The following is a 25,011-nucleotide window of genomic DNA, read 5'->3' as shown; positions in this document are numbered from 1 at the left end:
CCACCCCCAAACTGCCCCCACCGCTCCAGAGGCTTTTCCCTGGTTTATCCACCAAAGGAAAGCCCCAAAAATAAGAGCCCAAACTGCCACCCACCCTCACTCGAATGCTCACCTCGAGGAGGGCGCAGAAAGCTTTCTTCTCTTCCTGCCTGCCTGCTTCTTTTTAATGCAACCTCCTCACTGCCTCCCCATCCCTTTCTCTCCTCCTCCTGTTAAGCCCTACAGGCAATTAAAGCGTCTTATTCCCAGGGAACAAGACCACCAAAAGTAACAGCTTATTGTCAGAACACTTGGCAGAAAAGCTTCTGCTCCAGTTCTGCTTCCATTACTGTGCATCACCTCCGTAGCAGCTGGGGTGGGACCCCCTATCGGTCAGCAACTGTATTCAAATCTGTATTAATGCACAGAATTACGAGCCAACGTATGCCAGATTTCCTGTTAAGTTTAACCTCCATGGAATAGAGCACCAATGAGAAGCTCCAGCAACTGGCTCTCATCTTTCTTCCAAGAGGGGAAAAAAAAACCAACCAAACAGATGGCGAACACACAAATTGGTTTCCACAATGTATTAGTGACCTGCTCTAATATGGGAGGGCTGAAGCAGTAGTCGAGCTAGCAAGCAGCTCAGGTACTTTAAAAAAATCAATATTGGACAATAAAGCTTTATGATTCCATTATAGAAATTAAGTCTCAAAATCAGTAAGAACCATACGTATTTTCTACATTCCTTTGGTTGATGATACTTTCCCTCATTCCCCGAGGACGCTCTCACAGACAAGTATTCAGCTGGTCAATGCCTTTGGCAGGTCACACTCAATGTCCTACCAAATTGGAAAGAAGCTGTTCGAGTTAGAGCTTCGGGGCTCCTGCACCATGGCTCTGGGTGCAAGAGCTAAGGGTATGGGATGTACCCCCCCTGCTTTAGGGAAGAGAGGCTCTAGACCTCAAGAAGGCGATGAGCGTTTCACACTGTTCACCAAACAGAAAGTACTTCCACAACATGCTATCCTATCTCAGATAGCACTGCAAAGAAATTAAAGAGATAAAAGGAAAAAAAATAAATAAAAATCCAAGCCCAAGGGCTTGCTCTGCCAGGGTCGGGTGTTGGCAGTTTGTAGCCACGGGCAACAGCAACACCTCCTGGTCACAAGAGAGGCAGAACTCGCACGCTCAAGCAACAGCCCTTGGAAGCACATAGTGCCCAACGGATCCGTGTGCCCCATCAGGGCAACACATACTGGAACACATTATATGGCTAATTATCCACTAACACAGCATTAATTATCTGCTTTTTATAGGTTCGAGTCTCTAACGTGAGATCCCCGTAAGTATGGCAGAAGGTAGGACAGTAAGGAAAATACAATTCATTTTCAGATGTGCTGAATTTTGGTCCCATTTACTAGGGAACTGCTTGATTTAGAAAGAGAAGCATGGAAAACGCCAGCATCTTACACATAATGAAGTCAAGACTGCACACTGCATGGGCCAAGAAACTCTGCTAGCAATCAGTTCATGCTGATCACTTCTGCAGAGGAGCGCTCGGATTATCCAGGGCCCCAAAGCAGATGCTGAAAGACTAACATTGACCCCAACCAGTTCTATACAAGAAAAATTGACTCTTCCATCTTGAGCAGAAGACAGAAATCCTCTGTTCTAGATCACACAATTAGCATCTGTTTGATGAAAAGACAATTACAGGAATTATTTGCTAACCGTGTGAAGGTTATCGGTAGCAATTTAATTTTTATCCACAAGCTGTAGTGACAAATGAGGCCATGGCAAGGCATTGCTCAGACTGGGCTGGGGAGAAGATTCTCTGTCCCAAAAACATTTCAGCACGAGAAGCATTAAAATTTGCACAGCCTGCATGTATGGAAATACTGACACGAAAGCCATCTCTTCTAGGCATCTAGCTGCAGCCAAAGCAAGACAAAAAGGTATCATTTCCAACAAAAAAAATTATTGTCAGGAAGGCAAATACCAAGGGGGGGGAAGATTTGAACAAGAGCACATCTTTCCAGACCTCAGTCACAACTGCTCTTAACTGATGGCCAGAAACACTGCTGGAGAAGCTGCAGTTGTTAACCTCTCCTCTAAACATCCTAGAGGAGAGGCAGAGAACGAAGACAGACCTATTGAAGTATTTTTAAATGTACCAAAAAAAGGGGTGAATCCAGCACTGGTTTTGCCCATGTATCTACTCTCCAGTTTCCCAAAAGGGGAAAAAAAAAATAAAGTAAGTCTGGTCTATTTTTCTGCTGTCCTCCAGGATTTATTCACATTTAATCCAAGAATCAGTTATTTTCTGTCTCGCCCCTTCACGTCAAGTTCAGGCCAGCCCACACTATGACCAACCGCTGTGTCGGCACAGCTCAGAGGCGATGACTGCCAAGAAGGCTGGGGCTGCGCTGGATTCCTCCTACGCCTGCCCACTGCGGACTTCATGGGAGTGCTACTGAAGGTCTCTGCGAGATGGTGCTGTGAACTTCTACCGCCTTTGGTCAAGAACAGCAAATCAGGCTCCTCTCTCTAGGGCTGCAGATAAACAAGTAGTTCCATTAACAAGAACACTCTTTGGACAAGGCAGTTAGCGAGCCCTTCCTTTTTAACAGTTGTGTTTCTGTTCCCATGACTGCCTGGCAGCATCAGAGCATGAATTTCCCAAGTTCTAGTGCATCTCTGACCATCGTTTTCCCACATTATGGTTATCTGCTACCAAAGACTCCTGGTCCCCTCTGATAACTCTTCTTCATGCCAGGTTTCAAGGGGATGTAAGGCCACATTTTGAAGAGTTTTCTTTAAGAACAGCTTTCAATAAGTCAGGATCTTGTTCGAGTTTTACCAGCACCATTTCCTTTTTACCCCAGACTAAGCTGCCGCCCACCTTACTCATACAAGGGCAGATTTCAAATTGCCTTTGCAACTTGCAACACTAGCCAGCCAGAACTTGCACAGAGTCCATCATTAATAGTTAATGATCTCAAGGCCAAGTCCGAGCCAACATGCTCTGAAGTGAACATCATCTGCTACGGACAGTTTGCTTTTAGGGAGCAGATAGCCCCATTCAGACAAAGTGGAGCATCTAATAAAACAGTCCACCCATCCCCAGGGGCAGTCAGCACCACTGAAAGGCTTCAGAAGCATCTGGTCACACCTATGCAGTACTATATGGTGAGTACTTTAAAGCTACCAAAAGTGGTCTGTTCTCAATGAAAAAAAAAAAAAAAAAAAAAAGAAAAAAAAAGTCAAAGGGAAAAAAAAACTCCAACAGTACTTTGGGAGGGTCATCTGTAAAAAGACACCTGGACAAGAACGGGGCAAACCAACTGCCAGGCTCAGTTGTTAAATATTTTCTTCCACTTAAGGTGTGCTTGAAACAGAAGTAATACAGCAAGTCAATGCCCTGGCATTGTTTTTGCCTGAATTTGTCCTCCAGGTTATGGCAACACAACAGTGCAATACTATAAAAAAACCAAACCACAACCACCAACAATCTTTTCATCATCCTTCACACGATGCTTGCTATAGAAGTTTCCAACCATGCAAAAGAAGTATTTACCTACAGCTGAAGTAGCAAGCTTAATTTGGACACAATACACATCAAATATTGTGGATATAATAGAAAAGCCTCAAAGCCAGAAAAAACAAACCACAAACAAAACTGCTTTAGTTTTTAGTAAAGCTGGTAAAGAAGAGATTGTGATCTATAAATGGTTTGTGTTAAAATGATATACAAGAGGGAGAACAGGAATGAACTTGCACTTTTCTGCAGCTCTGGAGTTTTACATAAATTTATTTCAAGGAAATGAACTGTGCCAAGTAGAAGTTACAGTCTCAATGCCAAATGCATCACTAGATGAAAGACTCCTCCTTTCTCCTTGACTACTTTAATATTTTTTAGCACGGAATTATTTTAAAAAATTATTTTCACATATTTCTTTTTCTTATTAACAACAGTTGGTTCAGGGCCACTTTCCTTCCTCCTAGAGGCGATTAGCAAACAGAGCTCCCACGGACACTGCTCAGGGATCAGCCTTCTTTAGTGTGACAGAACTTGGGGCAAGAATACGGAGTTCTTCACAGCTCTCCTCCGGCTGCAGCTTCTGGGCTCTCCCCCGGCCAGCCAGCTGATGTCAGATTAGCAGCTTTTCTTCCCCCCACACCTCCCTTGGGTAAGATTGGTTCTGTCCTCAACGAGGCAGGTCCAGAGAACGGGTTTCATTGCCATTTGGAGAATTATTCTTCTCCATACAACTATGCTTTCTTGGCATGTATTAGCGGTGAATTTCAATGTGTAATCATCAATTAATAAGTATCAAGTTGTCATCACTCTGTTGTCTGCAAAAGAAAAAAAATTCACAATTTTTCATTCAGCAAGAAACGCAATGGGAAGCATTTACCCATACAAAACCAAGCTGAGTGTTGATCCTTCTGTTCTGTGCTCTCCCATTTCAGCATACAGCTCCAACACCTGCACTGGGGCAATCAAGCAGAAACTGCTACCTTAGCAAAAGCTCTAGATTTGCATTCCAGCTACCAGGCGTGTGCCCTCAATACTGTGCAGCGTATTACAGTAAAGCATATTTATTATGCTCAAGCAGACAAGTCTCTTATCCTGCATAATGACTTGGATGTGAAACCTGAAGCTGTACCTGGCTGGAGTTCTTATTAACTAGTTAGCTTTCGAGTGTCTGCAGCAACTGCTGGGATACCTGCCCATCATCACCATCATGCCCATCACTTGCTCCTTTGTGGCTGTGTGTTAGGTTTCCTCTGCAACAGAATTCAAAGAAGAGACTTCCAGACCAGCAAGCACCAGGCAAGACGTTCATCTCACCCATGCCAGCTTCGAAAGGACCAGTGCAAAGAGCTCCCAAGGCCGGAGTTGTTGGCAACCAGACATTTACAAGCGTGTTGCCAATATTCTGGCAGATGGTATTGAACCAGTTTGCCTCAGAGGCAGAGCATAGCTTTGGGATTAAGTACTGGTCACTGAATCACATTCTCTTGCTTTCTGCTACTGCTCCCAACCTAGCGGAAAAGCGTTTTAGGAACAGAAGACTTGCAAAACCCTAAGAAGCAGAGGCTTCATTTGCTCTTTACTCCTTGGCAGTTCCATGTTATACTCTGCAGCCCTCCCATCAAATTCCACCAATTTCTGCATGGTAGTTTTCATATGAGCAAAACACTTAAAAGATGCGTTTAAGCTCAGAATTGCCACCCCTGCGCCATGAGCAGACTAAAGATCTAACACCAAGTAAAGCACAAGAGGAACAAGAGAGTCCAAATATTCCACAGGCTGAATCCTGGATGCTCCAGCATTTGTGAAACAGCACTTTGCAGTGAGAAGCTAACTGGTGTACTTCCGAGAAAACCACTCGTTAAAAACACCCTACTGACCTCCTACAGCAGCAGATGAATGGCACGGAAGCCTGGTCTTTTCTGTAACGAACACTGCCATGGTCTTTTAGAAATTCATGTAGATCTGTTACTGGAAACCCACTTTGTTGGTATTTCTGAAAGAGAAAGCATTTTATTTACAACACATAAGGTGTTACTGGGCCTTCTAAAATCTCCTCTGGAGTGCAATAGCCAAAGCCAGACTATTTGGTTCTTTTGTTCAGTATTGCTGCAAGAAAGAAAAAAAAAAAAGAAAAAAAAAATACAATCCTGTCCCAGAAACACCACATGTCGTTGGTGGAACAGAGCAATCTAAGTGACGTAAGATTCATATTGTTCACAGATTCTCTTACATTTTGTTTGCTGTCCACAAGCCAAGCAAGTGATCTCAAGTCATACTGGCATTGATTCTCCCTTGTTCTGTTGTGCTTACTACGAGTGCTCCGGGCTCATTTTCCCTAGGAACCCCAATGCTGCCTTTGAAGGGCCCTAACATGGATATTCAGCATTGCCATGCTGAAGAAATGCTCTGCAAGACACCAGTTCAGCACACTGAAATGGCTCGCCACAGATCCACACGAAGCACTCGGAGGGAACAGTATCAGCAAAACACTGTTTCGCAGGTCAGACCATCCAACACCCTCAGAAGCACAGGCAGTTAAGCTGTATTTTGAGATGCTTAGCAAGTGGGGCTCTTGCTTGGTCTGGAAGTTGTGGTTCGTGCCAGACTAGCCTTATTCTGCTGGCCTGTTTGCCTGACACCGAGACAAGAAAGGGACGAGAGCTAAGGAGCGTGATCCACATTGCCTTCCCATTGGCGCTGCAGCTACCAGGAGCACGAAGGAGAGGCAGCACTAGAGGGCAAGAACAAAAAGGTGATTACTGAAAACTTTGTTTTGCTTTCAGCCAGTTTATACTGGAAATGGATGGCGCAATTTTGACTCGAACGAGAAGTAGTGGGGCTTTTGGAAGACATCTCCTTTTAACCACACATTTCCAGGCAGCATGTTAAGCAAGCCTGGACACCTAAATGAGTCAAGAGTCATCTGCTTGGCCCTGGCCACACTCCTGACAAGAGGATATTCTCCGAGATACCATCAAACCCTTCAGCTTCTGCTGCCACGAGAACAAACACTCACTCCAGATAAGACTTTTCCGGCTCTCAACAACTATACTTAAAAATGGATTCTTTCCAAGCATCCTTCCACTTACGTTTCCATTAGCTGTTACCTTTCTGAAGCCAGGCAAAGCAGCCGAAAATACAAAATGGGGACATGCACTAAGGATGATTTTCCAAACCAATTATTGCTTAGTCATTTGGATGACTACCCAGTCATCCTCCCAATTTCACCACAGACTAAGCTAAAATATTTTAATAGTCTCACCAGTCATCATAACTAATGCTACAGAGTATGGCGTTGAATGATTAACAAGAATGAATACAAAACTGCTTAGGAGTATAATGGGGAAAAAAAAAAAAATGTTTTACCTTTATGGTGTCATAGGAGTCGGTAATGAGTGCAATAAAAAGGCTGAGGATCATGTATATAAACAGACTAATGAAGGAGTACAGATACAACCGACTGAACACCCACACCAGCATGCTCTTCTGCTGGATTTGAGCAAATGTTGCAAACATATCATCGCCGTTGACCAAAGAAAACAGGCACTCAGCCACTGTGTTCAGATCTTCAAACTAGAAAATAAGTACAAATTATTAATAAATATGAAGCTCAATCATCCAGATCAAAGGGAAAGTGAAAAGAGTTATAAAAAAGTGTGTTTGTTTGGGTTTTTTGTTGGTTTTTTGGTTTTTTTGGGGGGTGTCTTTTTTGTTGGTTTTTTTTTGGTGGTTTTGGTTTTGTTTTGGTTTTTTTTTTTTTGGTTTTTTTGGGGGGTGTTTTTTTTGTTGGTTTTGGTTTTTTTTGTTGGGTTTTTTTTTGTTTTTTTGGGGTTTTTTTGAGTTTTACGCATGGCAGGAGAAAAAAGCCAACCCAGTCAAATGCTGCCACACTTCCTTTCCCATACATTCAGACCAAAACATACATGTCAGTAATAGAACCATATAGAAATATAATCTTGGCTAAGCATTATGCATAGACATCAGAAACAAGAAGACTTATTACCAAGAAACAAACTTTCGATGCTCAACAGGCAGAAGAGCCAGTTACTGACCGCCGCAGAAAGTGTAAGTTACTGAATTTTAAGCTGGTTTAGACCTGCAGGAAAATATCGTTCTGTTCGCCAACCACATGTAGGTAAAGTGATTTCACAGAATCTATACAGTAAATCAGTGGCGGTATTCTGGGAACAGAATCCACATCCTCTGGTTACCCAGCATTACTGGAGTAGGGGTAATTAATCAATATTGTATTAAGAAATTAGAGATAGCATACAGTCTTCAGAGCTCAAATGGTCTAAACTACATTTGTCTTGTGACAGCATCATCTGTCACTCACAAAACCCTGAGCTGTAGGTAAAAGCTATAGCTGTACTGAGAAGCTACTAAGCACACCCTGGACAAAATCATAGTTTCATTTCAAGGACATCCTCTCAAATTCTTAACTCCATTTCCCCAAGGTGGAACATGGCCTGAGGCTACATTCCATACATCAACCAGGTAAGCACACTTCCTACCATCGCTCTGTCCCTCCAAATAACTGGGATTTGTTAACTATACTTTACTGGACAATATGAATTAATGCACAATGTTTTAATGTAGCTATTATCAATTAATTAACATGACTATACTCACTTTAATATCGGTCCTATATTGAAAACAAGATGTCAAGAGGCATGTGTTTATAAGGAGAACATCCTGTTACATAGGAACGGCAGATTTGGACTTACCTATGGGTTATTTTTTTTTATTCTTATAACTTTTATTTATTTTTAAAGCCATTATGAGACTCAGCAGCACATTTCTGAGAAGGGGTGCATGGCACGGGTAATTCTTGAGTAACCCACAAGTTTTGATGCATGGGTACAGAGAGAAACCTGCTAAGGTTTGCTCACCTGTAAGCCCCTGGGTTGAATAACACAAAACGCAGGATCCCCACTCCCTCTCTCTGGCTGTAGTAGAAGGGAAAAAAAAAAACAAACCCACCCCATACGTATTTCTATGTTTCTGAGCTGAGGCCTTCAGAATTTCTGAGCATCAGGACCCCTCTCCTGTGTACCTGTGGAGCAGGGAAGGCTCTTCCCATTCCTCAGCAGGGAAGCCAGCCCTGCGCTGCGCAGTCCCACACTGCCTTCCAGCGGGGTACCGGGGAACCATCAGCAAGAGGAAACCCCTGCACAGCTACAGCTGCTTTCCTCGACATTGATCTGTGACATTCAGCAAGAGGTAATGTTTTCATAGGTAAGCATGTTTTGCTCGGATAATTAATGCACTTGCTGCAGGGAAGCTACAACAGTATTTACGCTGCGCCCGCTATAAACAATTGAGCCTCTAATATGACTGAGGATCCTACAGCATCCAGCATCCCACAGAGAAATGTACCGTCACCTACTTAAAGTATGTGCAGGCTGACTACCTGCATTTCTCAAAAGGAGAGAATTACATTATGTTCGAGGAATCCATGCTTGGGAGGCACAAGAAGCTGAAGTAAGCACTGCTGCATGTGTCTCTGTTATGCTATATGCTGTGTATAACCAGAAAAATTAAGAATGAGAAGTCATATGTTTGTTACTGATAATGGACATCCAGAATTTATCACAACAGGAATATGCCTTTTTTCAAAGTATCACATAGAGCATCTGCCAAGAAAAAATAATAAAAAACCCAACACACAGACAAGCTTTGTGGGTTTTTTCGCTTGTGTTTTGGAATGTACAAAGCCTTACTGCCGTATCCAGGTTTCAGACAAGACAACATACGAGGCACACGCTTCAATATCAACCTTAAAACAAAACACTGAACCAACAAAAAACCCCACACACCCCCCAACACACCCCTGCTCAGGAAGCAAAGTAAACAAGACAAGAATTCATCCACCCCTTCATGAGTCAAGATTTAGGAGCTGAAATTACATGGCACAAGAAAGGTTTGGAAAAAACAAAGGCAGAGTCAAGGAGATTCCCAGAAATGGTAACAGTGAATGAGTGCCTCTTTAAGCCATCTGAACTGGGATTGCCAGAAGAGGGCGAAAGAGATAAACCAATCTACCTCCAGTCCCCAGCCAGCCATTGCCTGGGCAAACCATCCACTCACCACAAACACAGCCTCCTGTTTGAGATTACACTGAGTTCAAGCACACGGTGAAAGCAAGAATACAGTTATTTTGTTGAATGGAGCAGGTGGCAGGAGCTACACATAGAAGGCGAAACACCCCCCCTGCTCTTCATGTTACAGCTTTTAAATAAAAACATGAATTTAAGACTTATTTCTGTTGTTATAAGTACGTACTACACACACATCGTTAGACCAGAAAAGCAGTACGTACCTTTTCATGATAAGGTCCCAGGACAATCCAACCACAGAAAGTATAGCCAAGATAAATCATCCCAGCACAGCAACAAAACCTTAGCACTTTGGGCAGTGACGCCTGCATAGTTAAAATGAGCACCTACATGTCGGGGTGGAAGAAAGAAGAAGGGGAAAAAGCCACAAGTTAGAGAGAGACCTGCCTAAGAATGACATATATGTGCTTTAATTGTTGAATATTTGATTCCTGCCTTACGTTGTAGGTTTGAAAATATCCCAGGTATCTGATGACTCCAACCCAGACGAACAAAGTTGACGTTCCAAGTAAAATGCTGCAGACATCGTAATTCGTGAGGGTCTGAGGGTCCAAACAGAGCAGGTGGTCAAGTTACAAAGCGGTAGCAGGTAAGCCAGCTTGGCAGCTAGTCAAGTTCCAGCAGTTCAAACAAGCAAAGCAGGGCAGTCCAATACAGAAAGGATGTTGCTACATCACAAAGAAATCAGGCCAAAGTGAACTGCAGTTATTTAGTGAAATCACCCAAATGCAACAGTGCTGCAAATGAAAGCACATCTACGTCGACGGTCTTGTAGTTTTGCAAGAACTAAAGCCTTTCCCTTGGTTATGACACAGTTCTAATACTAGACTGAAGATCTCCATGTTTTTGTTTAAAAAAGGTCAATATATGCTACTGTTAGGCAAACAAGCTCTCATTCATTTAAATGCTGGCTTGTGTTTTACCAAATAGTGAAAGTGAGCCTCAGGACTACAGCCCTTCCCACGCTACGTGCATTTACATCTCTGAACAGGTTGCCGGCTACTGAGAGTCTGAACATCATTTTTTATTACCAGTGAAGTCTGTAAGCAGTTCTACTTGCATTTTACTTTAGAAGGCTAGAACTGGTTGCAATAAGCATGAGATGCCCATCTAGCTCAAGATTTCCTACCCTCATCCCCCCACCTCACCATATAGCTGGAGGTTCTCAAGTGCTTCCTCTGAAGGCCACCCCGGGCATCTGCCCTTTGAGCCTTAGCACACGTGAAGCAGGAGCAGCACACTACCTACCCTGTTTTTCCCAGAATACAAAGTTTTGTGAACACATGAATTGTTGACATACAGCTCTATTGAAAGAAAAAAAAAAAAAAAAAAAAAAAACAACCAAACAAACAAAAAAAACCCCCACAAACTCAAAAAAACCCTGAAGACCATATAGCTGGAGGTTCTCAAGTGCTTCCTCTGAAGGCCACCCCGGGCATCTGCCCTTTGAGCCTTAGCACACGTGAAGCAGGAGCAGCACACTACCTACCCTGTTTTTCCCAGAATACAAAGTTTTGTGAACACATGAATTGTTGACATACAGCTCTATTGAAAGAAAAAAAAAAAAAAAAGAAAAAAAGACAACCAACCAAACAAAAAAAAACCCCCACAAACTCAAAAAAACCCTGAAGAGCTGCCAGCTTGACAAAACACATTGATTTCAGCAAGCCCAGACTGGGAGGTCAAAGACCAGCAGGTGACACTGTCTGTGCCTGTAGTTTGGACGGGCAAGGAAAACAAACCGTAACAGCCATGTTTCCAGCCCCACAAGCCATGGAGACCCCTGTTTTATACAAGGGGATGACTCCTGGTTTCCCCCTGCAATATGTACTACTACTTCTTAACACAGCCCAAGGTTTGGTTTTGATTTTTTGTTTTTTTGTCAGGAACTGTCCACCCACAGGTCCTATACCAGGGATTAGGGGATTTAGCATTGTAGAAATAAGATGTTTAAATAGCTTACATGGTCTTGCTGGAAGACTTTGGGGAAAAGGGACTGAAAGCAGTTATCAGTCAAACTAGCACTAGGAAATGAAGAAATAAGAACTAGCAGAAGTAAACAAGATGACTAGTGACTATTATAGCTCACTTGCATTTGTCCCCCAAGTTAAAACACATTACACGTGGTCATAACAAGACTGGTATTTTATCTGAAGTATTAAGCTCTCACCTTGGCTTTTATTTCCATTTTTAGGATTGACCCAATGATTGTCATCACGTCACTGATAATTACCAGGACATACCATCCATTTATGAACTCCAGGCGATCAGCGTGACAGACATGACGCTTATATTTCTCCAAGAAGTAGTTCACAAACCTCTATTGACAAGCATTTAGATATTTAGTTATAGGTCACCTTAGACAAAAAAATATGTACAGATGCCCTAGTAGATAGCAACGCTCAAGTTTCATACACCCCCTCTTCCTATAGTATTTGCTGACACAATAGCTTAAGACTCATTCTCGACAGCAACAGAAATAAATAGGAGAAAAATTAAGGTTGGTTTAGGCCAGTGAAAACCAGCTTCCCACAGAACAGCTGACTTCATAACAAATCCCCACTAGCCTAACTATGGCTTGTTAGCACCTTTATAGCCCCCTTCACAAAAGTTTCTATCCACCTCCAACAAAGCAAGGCCATCCAACTAAAGGAGTGAAAAAGAGATTTAATAACTCAAATACATCTACAAGGCAAGAGCTCTTGTTTCCAATAGAGCCAACAATATCACTTCCCACACCCAGCACTGCCTATCTGCTTTCACTTGCTCTTTCTGCTCATGAATAAATGCTGATGCCCCTATTCCTGACAGCAGCTTGGCAATGCCCTTGCTGAATCGTGTCCTCTTCCACCCTTGTCTTGTTTACAAGCCACAAAAAGGATATATTGAACAAGATAAACATGTATCTGTGCGTTCATATCCTACCTATCCTGAACTCTTTTTTTCCAACTCCCATAAGCCGCATGCTTGCAAAGCTTGTATCAATGGTTACAAAGCTGGCACATCTCAGGGCCCAGCTTGTGTTTCTGCATCAGTATTTGGACCAGAAGAGCTGAGTCTGATGACATGAAGCTCTGCAAGCAGCTTGAGATGAAGTCGGACAGGGCTAGCCTCAGCCCGCAAAGGAGGGTGAGCAGGGAAGAAGGTGACAGCAGATAGCAGTCAGGGATCATGGAGGAAGAAGGAGGAAAGAACTGAAAAAGGGCAGCTCCAGCCCCAGAAAGACCAAAAAACCCAGCCAGAGTTAGACTCACACTATATGCTATGCTTTACATTTTCTCATTAGAACTGGCTTTGAGGGATGTTCATTAAAGCATTTCTTTATAGAATCGTTTAGGTTGGTAAAGACCTCTAAGATCATCAAGTCCAACCATTACCCTAACCCTGCCATCCCACCACTAAACCACGTCCCTGAGCACCTCGTCTGCCCGGCTTTTAAATACCTGCAGGGGTGGGGACTCAACCACTTCTCTGGGCAGCCCGTTCCAGTGCCTGACAACCCTTTCCGTGAAGAAGTTTTTCCTCATGTCCAAACTAAACCTGCCCTGGCACAACCTGTGGCCATTTCCTCTTGTCCTATCGCCTGTTACCTGGGAGAAGAGACTGAGACCTGTCTCGCTACACCCTCCTTTCAGGTAATTGTAGGAAACAATAAGGTCTCCCCTCAGCCTCCTCTTCTCCAGGCTAAAGGCTTATGACAAGACCTTTATGGGAATTCTACTCCGAAGCCAGGGAAGGAAGAATTCGTGTTTCGAAGGTGCAGGTTGTGTTGGCTGTTAGCAGCACAAAGACTCGGAAGTTTTTTGGGGTTTTTTGCGTAAAATCCTAGACAAAATTAAGTCCTGGACCAAAAAAATAAAATGCGTCTCATTCTCTTGCTCTCAAGAAATACAACAAAATTCTTCATATTACAGCACCACACAGACAGAAGTAAAAACCCATTCAGCTAGCAACTGCTCATCACAGACATCTACACATCCTTTCTAGAGATAGAGATACAGTAAGACAGCAATGTCCTGCAACAGCTATACCACCCAATATTTCAAAATGTATCACTTGACAAGACTAGCAGCAAGCCAGACAAAGGCAAAATAAGCGTTGAGATTACGAGCAATGCACTTACTTTTTGTAGTCTCAAGGCAAGAACAATGGATCGTGTGCAGAGGATGAGAGAAGCAAAGCAACTTAAAATGACAAATCCATCAAAGACTAGAATATACTGAGTGTTTTTCTGGAGAACTGTAAAGAGTCAAAGAAAGGAAATAGAGTTCATCTTTTCACATCTCTCTGAGCACAAATTGTTATAAAATGTCACATATTTTGCATGCAGACACTCTCACCCCATAAACAGATAGAATATTTCTTATAATCTTTCTGCAACTCTGGAGACTGGGCCACAAAAGGGAAAAGCATGTTCTTCAAAATAAAACCAAAAATGTGTATATTAATAGAAGGGTCCCTTTTTGCACTAAGTTCTTCTGTCTATCTGTACATCAACAGCATTACAACTATACGGGGTAAAAGAAATGCAGACTTTGGCCCATATCAGCATTATTAAATTAAAACCAAACAAAGAAATCCCACCTCATTTCTCATTCCATGACCCACAATCAGAAGCTTGTTTGACTTTCTGTACTGTATTCTTTTCACCCATAGGTTTATAAGCTATCATGTAACCCTAAATCAGGTGTTTTCCTTGGCTTACTCATATCAACTGATGAACAGGATGGGGAACATCTTGCTAGCCAGACTGTTACAGAGCAGGGGTAGTGACGGGAGGAGACGGGTAACTGCGATCATGCAAATGGACATGCACCATACTTACCAGAGCCAAATATGTGCCAGTCTTTGCATTCTTGAATATCAGTGTCGCTATCAAAATAGATTTTGATTTTTCCACTGTGGGCTCTATTATTGAAAGTTATCTGGAAACACAAAAGTATATCAGAAACAAGAGTAACAAAATTCCATTCCATTAAAAAAAAAAAAAAGCTCGGTAAGTGCTTTGACATAATATGCATTAATATCTGTTGGTCAGGTAAGCTTTAAGAAAGCTGTCACCATAAGTGTTAGCGTAGACATAGTTTAAGAACATGTCACATACAGCATAACAAACAGCATTCCAAGAAGCCAAACTTCAAGTTTAACCTTTAGAAGAATAACAATTACTTATCTCCTTCTCAAGTTATGAAATTACCAGCTGGAATACGATACAAAACAGTATTACCCCTTGGCAACACCATTTCGGCAACCTTTGGGAAGGAGGGGTGAGGGCCAGGACATGCTCAACTGCTTTTCCCTTGCAGTCCAAGTATAAGGATGATGACTGCCCCTTAGCTTTAGCTCTTGTTATATATATACATATATATACACATATATACACACACACACACAATGTTGGAAGTGCCATACCCCATACTCACAGTATTTTGAAATGCATAGCAGTCAGGCAATTCACGGGCATGGATTGTCTGTAGAGCAATGCCTTTCAGCTTGAAGGAGATTTCAACCTGTATAAGCCTGAATGTATTAAAGAGTGTATAAATACATATATATAAAAATACACACAGAAATACACACATACACAAAGCAAGGAAACTGCACAACTCAGAATCTACCATGTTCATATGAAAGGTCAAGTTTTAAATAAAAAAAACACACCACTGCTTTACCTGTAAAATTCAAGATTGAAAAAAGAAGAGTTCAGCTTCAGTTCGGCCTTCTTACCAGCTAGCTCCTGTGGCTTAAAAAAGATACATTCTGGGAGGAGAAGAGGAAAAGCTGTAATCTTAAAAACTTCACATAGAAGGCATCATAAAGCTGAGATAATCACAGAATCATCTAGGTTAGAAAAGACTTTTAAGATCATCAAGTCCAACCATTAACCTAACACTGCCATCCCACCACTAAACCATGTCCCTAAGCACCAGCAGCCTCATCAGGTTGAATGGCAAGTCCTAACCAGGCAAAAATGTTAATTTTAAACAAACCTATCCATAAAGAGCCCCAGCTAGTGAGATCAGAAGCAGATTCATGTAGCAGATATTGAGAGGCTAACAGCAAGGACTCAACCCTGAGAGGCAGCAAGGACACCCACCCACTGAAGGTACAGATGACCAGCATCTGGAATTCTGCTTTTGAACTTTCTGCTTAAGAAGGGGGGAGGGGAGAATGGGACACAAAAAAAAAATCCCCAAAAAAACCAATCAAAAACCACCACCAAAAAAGCCCCTCCACAACCCACTAATGACAGCAGTTGAAAAGAGCTTCCTATAGTCTACACAGATGCCATGTCTAGGCAGGTACTAAAAACCAAGAGGGAAATAGGCAAAAGGCATGTTAATGTTCCTATGATTGCCATGCAAGGAGCTATTGGCTTTAAACTTTACTGATTTAGCATTAGAATGTAAGTACTCCCCAGCAAGGCATTTTTCATACACCACCACTATACCTGTTTCAGTAGAAACATCTATGTTCAGCGTATCATTGGAAGGAAGCATCGTGCCTTTCTTGTACTGCTGTTTACAGATTTTTAAACCTGATCCTTCATGTTCGTACCCAAGCGTCCCCAGGGATATGTTCTTTAATTGCTTGTACTAGTTTAAAAACAAAAGAGAAGCAGAAGTTAGAGACCGTCATCTTTTTTGCACTAGATAGTAACTTGCAGTCTCAAAGTTACACGTAGCAATATAGCTTTTTACATTAAAAAACCAAACCCCCCCCAAAAAAAATCTTTTCTTTCACATAAAGTCTGTAAATTGAGAGTGGATGTCTCATGGGAAGCTACGAGGGATGCTGGCCACTAATCAGTAGTGCCTGGCATCCTGGTGACACTGACTGGGATCCCTGTACCTACCGGGCTGCTTGCAAATCCTTAGCCACGCGCCAGCAAGCCAGCAGACAGCTTTTAATTAGATGCCTGGCAGGGACTTCAATGCAGTATTGCTACTTAACCACACACGCTCCAGGGATATCTTGCATATTTATCTGATGAAGGTGTTAGTTTTCACACCACTTGCAACTCAACAGCTTGACGGAAAATCCAAGTCACAGTTCTTATCGAATCCACCCCGAAGTGTAAAACCAAAGCTGCTCCGTGTGACTACAGATGAGGGAAGCCATGCGTTCGCTATGTAACCAGCAACCACGGAACATACACAGGGCTTGGGCAGCCTCCAAAAGTAATTTAACCTGCCTGCTTGACACAAGCACACAAGCAACTGAAAACATGCCTGTGGGGAAGCCGCTTTCTTTTTCACTTACTCTAAATACAGCACAAGTCTCCTTCTTCCTATGTTAAGATATGCTTGAAAACAAGGACTAGAAGTGGAAGCGAATAAAGCTACACCAAGCCAAGCACTGCCCGCACACAGATCAGCCCTGAGCACCACCAAACTCCTCCATTCACGGCCGGTCCTCTCCTGACTTGCCTTCTATGCGTCCTTGGTGTCTGCTGGAAGCAAGACGTATCCTCTGGCCCTTGGAGTCACACCTTCCAGCCCTGCACAAGGGAGGCAAACCCCAGGGCACAGCTCTCCCTCTGGTTCTTGGCTCCTCGACAGCCAAGGAGATCAACGACTGACCATGAACACAGCTGTCGGCCAGCTCAGCTTAGCACCAGCTCACATTGCCCAAGAGAAGCCAGACAGAGCCCTGGCTTTTTGAGGAAGAAGGCATAAAACCATCTAGTAACTCATTAGTTTTTATCGTCACGTCACCTAGAGCTGTGTGCAGCGTACAGTGCCAGGCTGCTCTGATGGAAGCATCTACCTCCCTGGGGGCCTGAAGGAAGCAAGCACAGGAAGTCAGATGAGGCTTCCCATTCCTTAAAAAAAAAAAATACAGATCAGACCCTTTTCCCCTTAAACATGGATTTTGCTATTATGCATCATTCAGTGTCATCCTATTTCCTCCTTCCTATAGGCATTATGGCCACTAGCCCATCGTGCGGGGTACGAAGTCCCAGCATCCATTTAACAACCACACGCTCCATGTCCAGAAGAACCATTAGCAGGAACCACCACGCTTCCACCCAAAGCTCTGCCTCACAGTGCTGCTGTGGCTCCTCACAGCTGAGCTTGCAACAGGTTTAGGTAGCCTGGGAGGAAAGCACGGCCTCCATACCCTGCCAAATGTTATTTTAAAGTAAACTAAGGAAGCCGAGTCTGCCAAGCAGGTCAAGTGAGTGGAAACAGTCGTTAGTCACAACTCCACATCCCTCTGCAGACATCTCCAGATTAGCGCATCCAACAGCCGTTGCTCTGTCCTCATGTGCTTTCAGGCTCTGCCCTCCTGCCAGCGTAACACATGGCTCTGCGTTACCCACACGCCGCTTTCAAACAACGCTACGAAACAGTAGAAGCAAAACTCCCCCTCTACCCATTTCTCAGCAGCCCCAGAATGCAGCCAGAGCGTCCCGGTCCTCCAGACTCGACCACAGGCAGGACACAAGCATGAGAACTCCACATGGCTTCCTTGTAACAGAAGCTTCCAAACTGGACCCAGGAGAGAAGTAAGGAAAAGCTGTCTACTTACTCTCCCAGTAAGTGTAAAGTATTTTCTTTTTTTTTTTTTCCAGAGCATGAAAATATTGCAGCAGCACATTATACAAAGCCTAAAATTCCATTTTTACAACTCCAGTTTTGCTGTGCACTGTTAACCATCTTCTGTAATATCATATCCTTCTGCTTGCCCCACCCCTGCAAGCTCCCCCCCCCAACCATGCATTTCAAAATCAAACTCAACTCACCAAAACCTATAGCTTCTAGCTGCCCATCTCAAAACAAAAAAGCACTGCTTTTAGCTTAGGAGCCAGCTTGCTGGTCTCTTCCTAGAAGGCATCCTTTAAAAAAGCAAACCAAAATACAACCCAGAAAAAGCAACACCAGTTATAATGTGCACCTGGAGGAACACTTTTTAAAGTCTTGCATGATATAAAAAAAAGTTTCAGGAACATCACAGAACACTAAAGAACCCAGATTACACAAGTTTAAATATCCTTAAATGATATGTCTACATTTATACAACATAGACATTTTATAAAGTGACCTTTTTCTGATGCCTGTTATCACACATTGGCTCATTCTTGAGGATAGAAAGCTATTATTTCTCTACTGTCTTCTATCTGGACTTCACCTCAGCCTTAGTGCCTACAAGAGAAGGAAAGTGAGACAAAGCAAGCAAGGAAAGAAAAGAAAAAAAAAAAAGCATAGTTTCTAGCAGAAATAGGGGCAATGTTCAGAGTTCAAAGGAAGACTGAGAAAACTACTTCAACACTCAGTTCACACACCAGGAATGAGAGTCACAACCGACGGCAGCAAAACTGCTTTAAGCCAAGCGTCAGGGCTGATGCCCCAAGGTCAGGGAACACGAAAGGTGGTTTAAAGCCACTTTCCATTCATCCCAAGTGAATCCTTTCTGGCCTTATCATCATCCCCAAGCACAAGAGACATTTCATTTTACACACACACACACACACACACACACACAGTCTTTCATCTCATGACTTCTAAATATATAATATTAAACACAAAAGTGTTTACTGAATTTTCATCCTAGATTTACTCACTTTCCTCCCATGATTGAAAAGGGACTGTTCTTTAAAATACCATCCCTAATCAGGGTGACTGCCCCTACATTCCTGGAAGTACCGTATTCCCCATTTTCAGGCCTCTGGCACTCACTACAAAGCTGCAATTCAGCGTCGCTGTAAGCACAGATTTTCTGAATACCATGCATAGGTATATTCAGGCCCATGGCTCTTCAAAGTAAGGCCTAAACAAAGGTTTCAGTTCATGCAAGATGACTGATTTTCAAACTTTCTGGATTTCAGTACTATGCACCGAGGAAGATGTTGCTTTCAGTTTGTCTCCACGAGACAAAAATGCAGACATCTACACACAAAACTCAGGATACCCCACCTATGCAGATTCACTGAAATACCAAAAACCAAAATCCAAGAATGGTGACAGAAAACCAGAACCTTAGCAGAAGATTATAGCTTCAGCTTTAACACTGTGCATTATAAACACGCACACTTACCTGATTAATAACATAAAAAATGCTATCATAAGCATCCTGTTGTGTATATATACTGCAGCTGTAGTCATCTTCATCAACTCCAGAATAGCCTTTCAGGAATAGGTGTTTAAAAGCAATAGTGTTTTCCTCTTTGAACGAGACTACCAACTGGTTACTCAAACCAAAAAATATAAGCTGACAAGAGAAAAAAACAAACAAGTTTGGATTTTGAACACTGGTCAAGCAGCAACATTTTGGAAACAGATTTGCAAATACAAATACAAAATATGCAAAAACAAATACAAAATAGAAAGGTGCCTGTTGCTGTAACCTTGCTACAGTACTAATGCCGTAAGACTTTAGTAAGTCAAGGTTACCACATGCAGGGTAAGAGAAACAGAAATCAAAGTCTCCCACTGGTTCCAAAACTTATAGAGCAGCAACTAAAGAGACTAAAGAGAGTTAGATCACTGCCACCTTTCACACATCCTAGACCATCAAATCTAACTGGAATTTGCCAAAATTTTTGTTGAGGATGCAAACAGCAGGCGAGCTAACCTGCGAGCACAGCCTGCTACCCCAGAAGTGCCCTGCTTTGCTACGGGACAAATTCCTGCACCTTCTTCCTACCTCTGGCATGGCACAGGATTAGAGCAAACCTGTGTGGGACCCCACAGCAACAAAAAGCATCACCTGCAGACCCAGGGGCTGGTTAAGGAGGCTATAAGACAGCAGCAGACAGCAGAGTTACTACTCCGAATTTGTGTTGCCCTACCATATGGATGCTCCCATTCCCACCACCACCAAGGGAAAACATGTAAATAGACCCTAGACACTGAAAAAAAATTAAGCAACAGGAGTTTCTGCACAGGTGCAGTAGCAGTAGGATATCCCAAGCCCCAAACACCTAACTCTTCATCCTAGGTTTAAACTGCTTCCTAACAGCAAACATGAAACTGCCTCAGTACTGAATGACCTTTCTAAGCCCCATAAGAAACTGGCAGTAGGGAAGAAGAGTGAGAAACTGCAAGCAAGAGAACTGTGAACTTAGAAATCCCCCAAAGCAAACAGGCAGGCTCCACTAGCATCCAGATTCCTTCATTTAAAACAACAGGAACTGGAAAGGACACCTATTTTTCCCCCCCTTCACTGGAATGCATCATCTCTTGTCTTAAGAGAGTAATTGCTTAGATCTGGGCCAGGCAAAAAAAAAAAAAAAAACGTGCAGCAGGACTATTTAGTGCAAGGCTGTTTGGTTGTACAAAAAAGTCACAGCCAGGACAGAGATGGGGGGGATGTCAGCTCTACTGGGTATATACAGACTTCAGATTAAGAATTGAATCTTCATATTTTTAGCCAAGTTTTAAATCAACTATTTCAAACTTCAGTTGACTGAAAAAAAAAAAAAAAAAAAAATCACTGAGTGCTACAAATAAGTCTGCAGCACTCTAGTTGGCATCTCTAAAAAAACCAGGGATCTTCCAGCTGCAATACAGAGAAATAGAACATTCTCGGTGGGGTTTCCTCAGGGGACGCCCTACGGGATTTCAGCACAGCGTTGGAGTAAAACTGCTCCCTGTCGTGGGACAGAAGCATCTTCTGCTTTTCGGTCAGGCACAGATACCCCAGCTGCTGCACCACACTGAAGGAGCCGCAAGTGTCACGACTAATGGGCCAGCACCAGGCAGAACTGGCTAGGAGGAGGCTTCACTTATTCCTAGGTTGTCCTTCAAGGGTCTTGCCCTTGCTCTGAAATACGGAGATGCTTGTTGACCCTGCCCATTTACTATCAGCTCATGTCAGAGATCCCCCTGGAGAGCAGCAACGCATTTTCCTTCTGAAACTCTATTTCCCTTCTCTTGCCGACTACCTGCCTGGCATCTGAGCAAGACCTAGGGCTGACAAAAAAACCTTAAGCAGCAACCCAGAAAATCTCGTGGCCTTTGAAAGCCAAGCAGCAGAGCACCCCTTCTGCTCACGAAGGATAGTGGGACCCTAGGACAGCAGACAGTAAAATTACACATTCGGTGACTCTCCCAAGAATTTAAGTCGGTAGGTTAAGATAGATTGAAAGTACTGAACCATGCAAAGTTGTAATTTGTCTCGTTACTCACACACAAAGGTCACTGCCTTGTCTTCTAGGAGAGTGCAATAATCCCCATCTGAGGTGCAGCTGCCTGTAAAGATGGGGCAGCCCATCCTCCAAGCTCACGCCCTGCTTGCCACCCCCTCCTTAAAACGCCCCGACACGACGGGCAGCACTAGCACAGAGAGCCCGTTTCAGCTCGCCTCGCCTAGCCAGAGCAAGCCCTGCATCCCACTCCCGCCTGCGGCCAGAGCTCCGGCAGGACCCCGGCTCGGCAGCAGCAGCGGCCGGATCCCATGCCAGTGGGGCCAGGGAGCCGGCTGTGCCTTTCCAGCGGGGGGGTGACGAGCGAGAGCGGTCAATAAAACACGGGGACATGTAAGCCGGGGTTACGCTTCACTCTAGCGGGCAGGTCAAACGCAAACTTGGAGTACTGCAACTCAGCATGTTTTTAGGAATTGTATATTTAGCGGTACTTGCAACGTGTCAGATGTCAGAGTCCTGTCTTGCAAAGGTCCAGAAAATGTCATTTCTACTTCTACATGTGCCCCGTTTTGCTTCCCTCAACCTCCAGTCACCATTTCTTAGTGGATGCTAAATTAGCCGACTACACCACGATACCAGTGCAGTTCTAAACCGCCCCCCTCTTTGCCTCTGCCTATCCAGGTACCCGGCGGTTGGAAACCCACCATTCAACGGCAGGAGCAAGGGGCACGTCCGGCTCCTGGAGCCCCATCGCCCCCACCATCACCAGAGACTCTACATAGCATTTTCACACTGAACACGCACATTTCAAGCTGCTGACTAGATTTTAAGAAATATCACTTTGGAAACCACCCCGTGAAATGATGATCTGCGAGCGTAGCAGGAAGCAGACCACAGAGCCGCACGGCGAGGGCAAGCCTCGGACAGCGCTGGGGTATTTTAAAATAACAGCAAAACACCTGGTCAAATACTGCCCAAAAATCTTCAGGAGGCTTTTGTAATTTAGTTGATGTCAATCTTACCCACCACCTTTCGTAGTATTTTTTTCTTTCTGGACTGAAGCAGAAAGCCCAAGTCAGTAACAAATGCCCAGAGATGGCAAAGGCCTGGAAGCCACGGACCTGCTTCTCCTGCACATCACTGCTAGGCTTTCCAAGAATAAAAGCAGAGGAAGGATTACCTGTGTAGTAACCATAAGGATCTTCAAAACCTGCAAAGCCAGTTTCCACGGTATTTGACGTCTTGCTCGGTATTTTTCACACGGGTTCATGAAGTAAAACTTCAAATCCTCCTTCAAAGCAGTCTCTTTTAGATCTAAATCTGACTGAGCCATCGTATTTCTGCCATAAATAATACATTGATTAGAAACCAACAGAACGCTTTTGCAGACCATTTCCTCATATTGCAGTTTCACCTCAGATCACCACGTGACAGAAGAGATCTGTAACAGTTTTCTGATTGTTTTACATCAAAACGCAAGAAATATTTCCTGATGATCACATCATTTAAAAAAAAAAAATCTTTCAATTGCATTAGATCATGAAAACACAACATTCACACAACTATTTCTCAGGAAATAGGCATTAAGAAGATCTGTAATAGTAATAGCAAACCTACATCTATCTCTTTCTTAAATCTAAATATTTGAAATAGAGAGAGGTCTCTGTTAACACATTTCTCTGAATAACCCGCATTCTACCACCAGAAAAAGGTGTCTTAAAGACTAAACAACCAGTGCAGGCTTCACAGCACGCTTCTGTTAGGAACATGCAGCTTTAAGGGCTGAACTCGGAGGCATTTATTTATTTAAATATCTGGGCGTGTAAAATATCAGAGGAACAAGCACAGAGGATTATTGTTGTAGGTGTCCTACACTTAAAATTTCTCCCTCTCAGCTGAATGGGACATTGAAAACTTTCCCTTTCTCCTAATTTCTTTAACCCTGTTTTCCAGTATGGTACTTGTCAGAACTTCCCTACTTCACACAAAGATCAGAACCAAACTTACCATTTTTTTTCCTCCCTCCACATGTTAAGGTAAAGCAATCTTATCTGAGACTGGCTAAATAAGCCAATTATCCATCCCCATTTACCATCCAGAAAATTACTCCCCACATTCTGAATTTTATAAAGGACAACATTTTCGCTCAAGGTCCAAACCAGAAGCATCACTTCTGAGTTTCCAGGTGCATTTGTACTTCTTTTGTTCCCACCCGTCCAAAGTGTATCGGTATTTAAGCCCAAACTGTAGACCAAAAAGCACATTTGATTTGCTAGAACCAGTTATCTTGTAAGAGAAATGAGAGTTAAAAAACGCAGTAAAGTCGACACTGTGGTGTTTCTTCATAAGAGGAAGTAGAAAAAAAAAAACCAAAAATGTTTTTTAACATTAGAAACTCAAAGGTTACCTATATTACAGAGCCCTAAATCAATCATTCATGAAGATGATGGGAAGTAAGCTGATTTTGGTTTGGAGACAGGAAAAACACAGGAAGGTTTTCAAGAAAGAGAAACTGTGGAGTACCTCCCTATTTAAATTTATAATAAAAACATACTGGACTGGTTTTAATAATGTTGAAGGTACAAAAACTTTGAACAATTTAAACACATCTGACAGAAAAACACGTGCTACTTACAGCTGCGAGTATTGTCTAAGGGAAGGGGTACATAACGTACCCCAGTCCCGCGCTGACACCCAACGACATCGCTACGCCCGCACCAGCTTCCTTTGAACGGGCAGCGACCTCTGCGTGGGTACACAACGAACGAGCCCAAACCCAGAGTACCAGTCACAGGAGTAGGTGGGAAAGAAAAAGGAAACAGAGCAGGTTTAAGCTGGATCTGGTCAAGACTTAAAGCATGAAGGTATGACGCTGTGCTCCAGTGCTTCAGCAAAATCCCCCCCTAAGCTTCCAGTAAAAGCGTATTGAAGCGAAAAATCTTAAAAAAAAAAAAAAAAAAAAAAATCAAACAGGAAACCTTACAAGAAACACTACTTCCTTTGACATTCAAATACGTACCACGGCAGACACGCTGATCTTCCCAACGCTGCCTTCCAAGCCCCTACAGCTATTCTAAAATCTCAATGTTGACTAATAACAATACTTTCACTTTTACACAACCAGCCCTCGCTGAACTCCACTGCCTATGGATTATTTTCACCGATGCCTTTAGCTTCCTTTATTAATCAGCTGTAGACATTGCGAGGAGGAAATTCAGCCAAGGAAAGCAACGTACTTGGTCAGTTTAAGAGGAAGAGATGAGATTCAAGCCTATATC

At 43.1% G+C, this 25,011-nt stretch overlaps 1 protein-coding gene across 2 annotated transcripts; it reads right to left on the bottom strand.

Moving 5' to 3' along the window:
* Positions 1 to 3,974: 3,974 nt before the first annotated feature.
* On the bottom strand, positions 3,975 to 24,738 carry MCOLN2 (mucolipin 2). 2 transcript variants are annotated; one of them, XM_035890646.1, is made up of 14 exons: positions 24,717 to 24,738; positions 22,914 to 23,073; positions 19,684 to 19,857; positions 16,094 to 16,238; positions 15,315 to 15,402; positions 15,066 to 15,162; positions 14,468 to 14,567; positions 13,766 to 13,881; positions 11,813 to 11,962; positions 10,083 to 10,184; positions 9,846 to 9,968; positions 6,890 to 7,096; positions 5,401 to 5,516; positions 3,975 to 4,338 (listed from the first exon to the last, which is right to left on the bottom strand). In XM_035890646.1, the coding sequence occupies exons 2-14, from the start codon at positions 23,064 to 23,066 to the stop codon at positions 4,302 to 4,304; spliced, it is 1,608 nt and encodes a 535-aa protein (XP_035746539.1). In that variant the 5' UTR covers positions 23,067 to 23,073; positions 24,717 to 24,738; the 3' UTR covers positions 3,975 to 4,301. The 2 variants fall into 2 exon arrangements, with proteins under 2 accessions (XP_035746539.1, XP_009633379.1); XM_009635084.2 differs by lacking the exon at positions 24,717 to 24,738 and having other exon boundaries at positions 22,914 to 23,078.
* Between the last annotated feature and the right edge of the window lie 273 nt (positions 24,739 to 25,011).

Source organism: Egretta garzetta, unplaced genomic scaffold (genome assembly GCF_000687185.1).
Source record: "Egretta garzetta isolate BGI_Z169 unplaced genomic scaffold, ASM68718v1 scaffold43, whole genome shotgun sequence".
In the NCBI taxonomy this organism is placed as follows: domain Eukaryota; kingdom Metazoa; phylum Chordata; class Aves; order Pelecaniformes; family Ardeidae; genus Egretta; species Egretta garzetta.
Note: the sequence above shows the minus strand (reverse complement) of the source record. Positions and strands in the feature narration are given on the sequence as shown.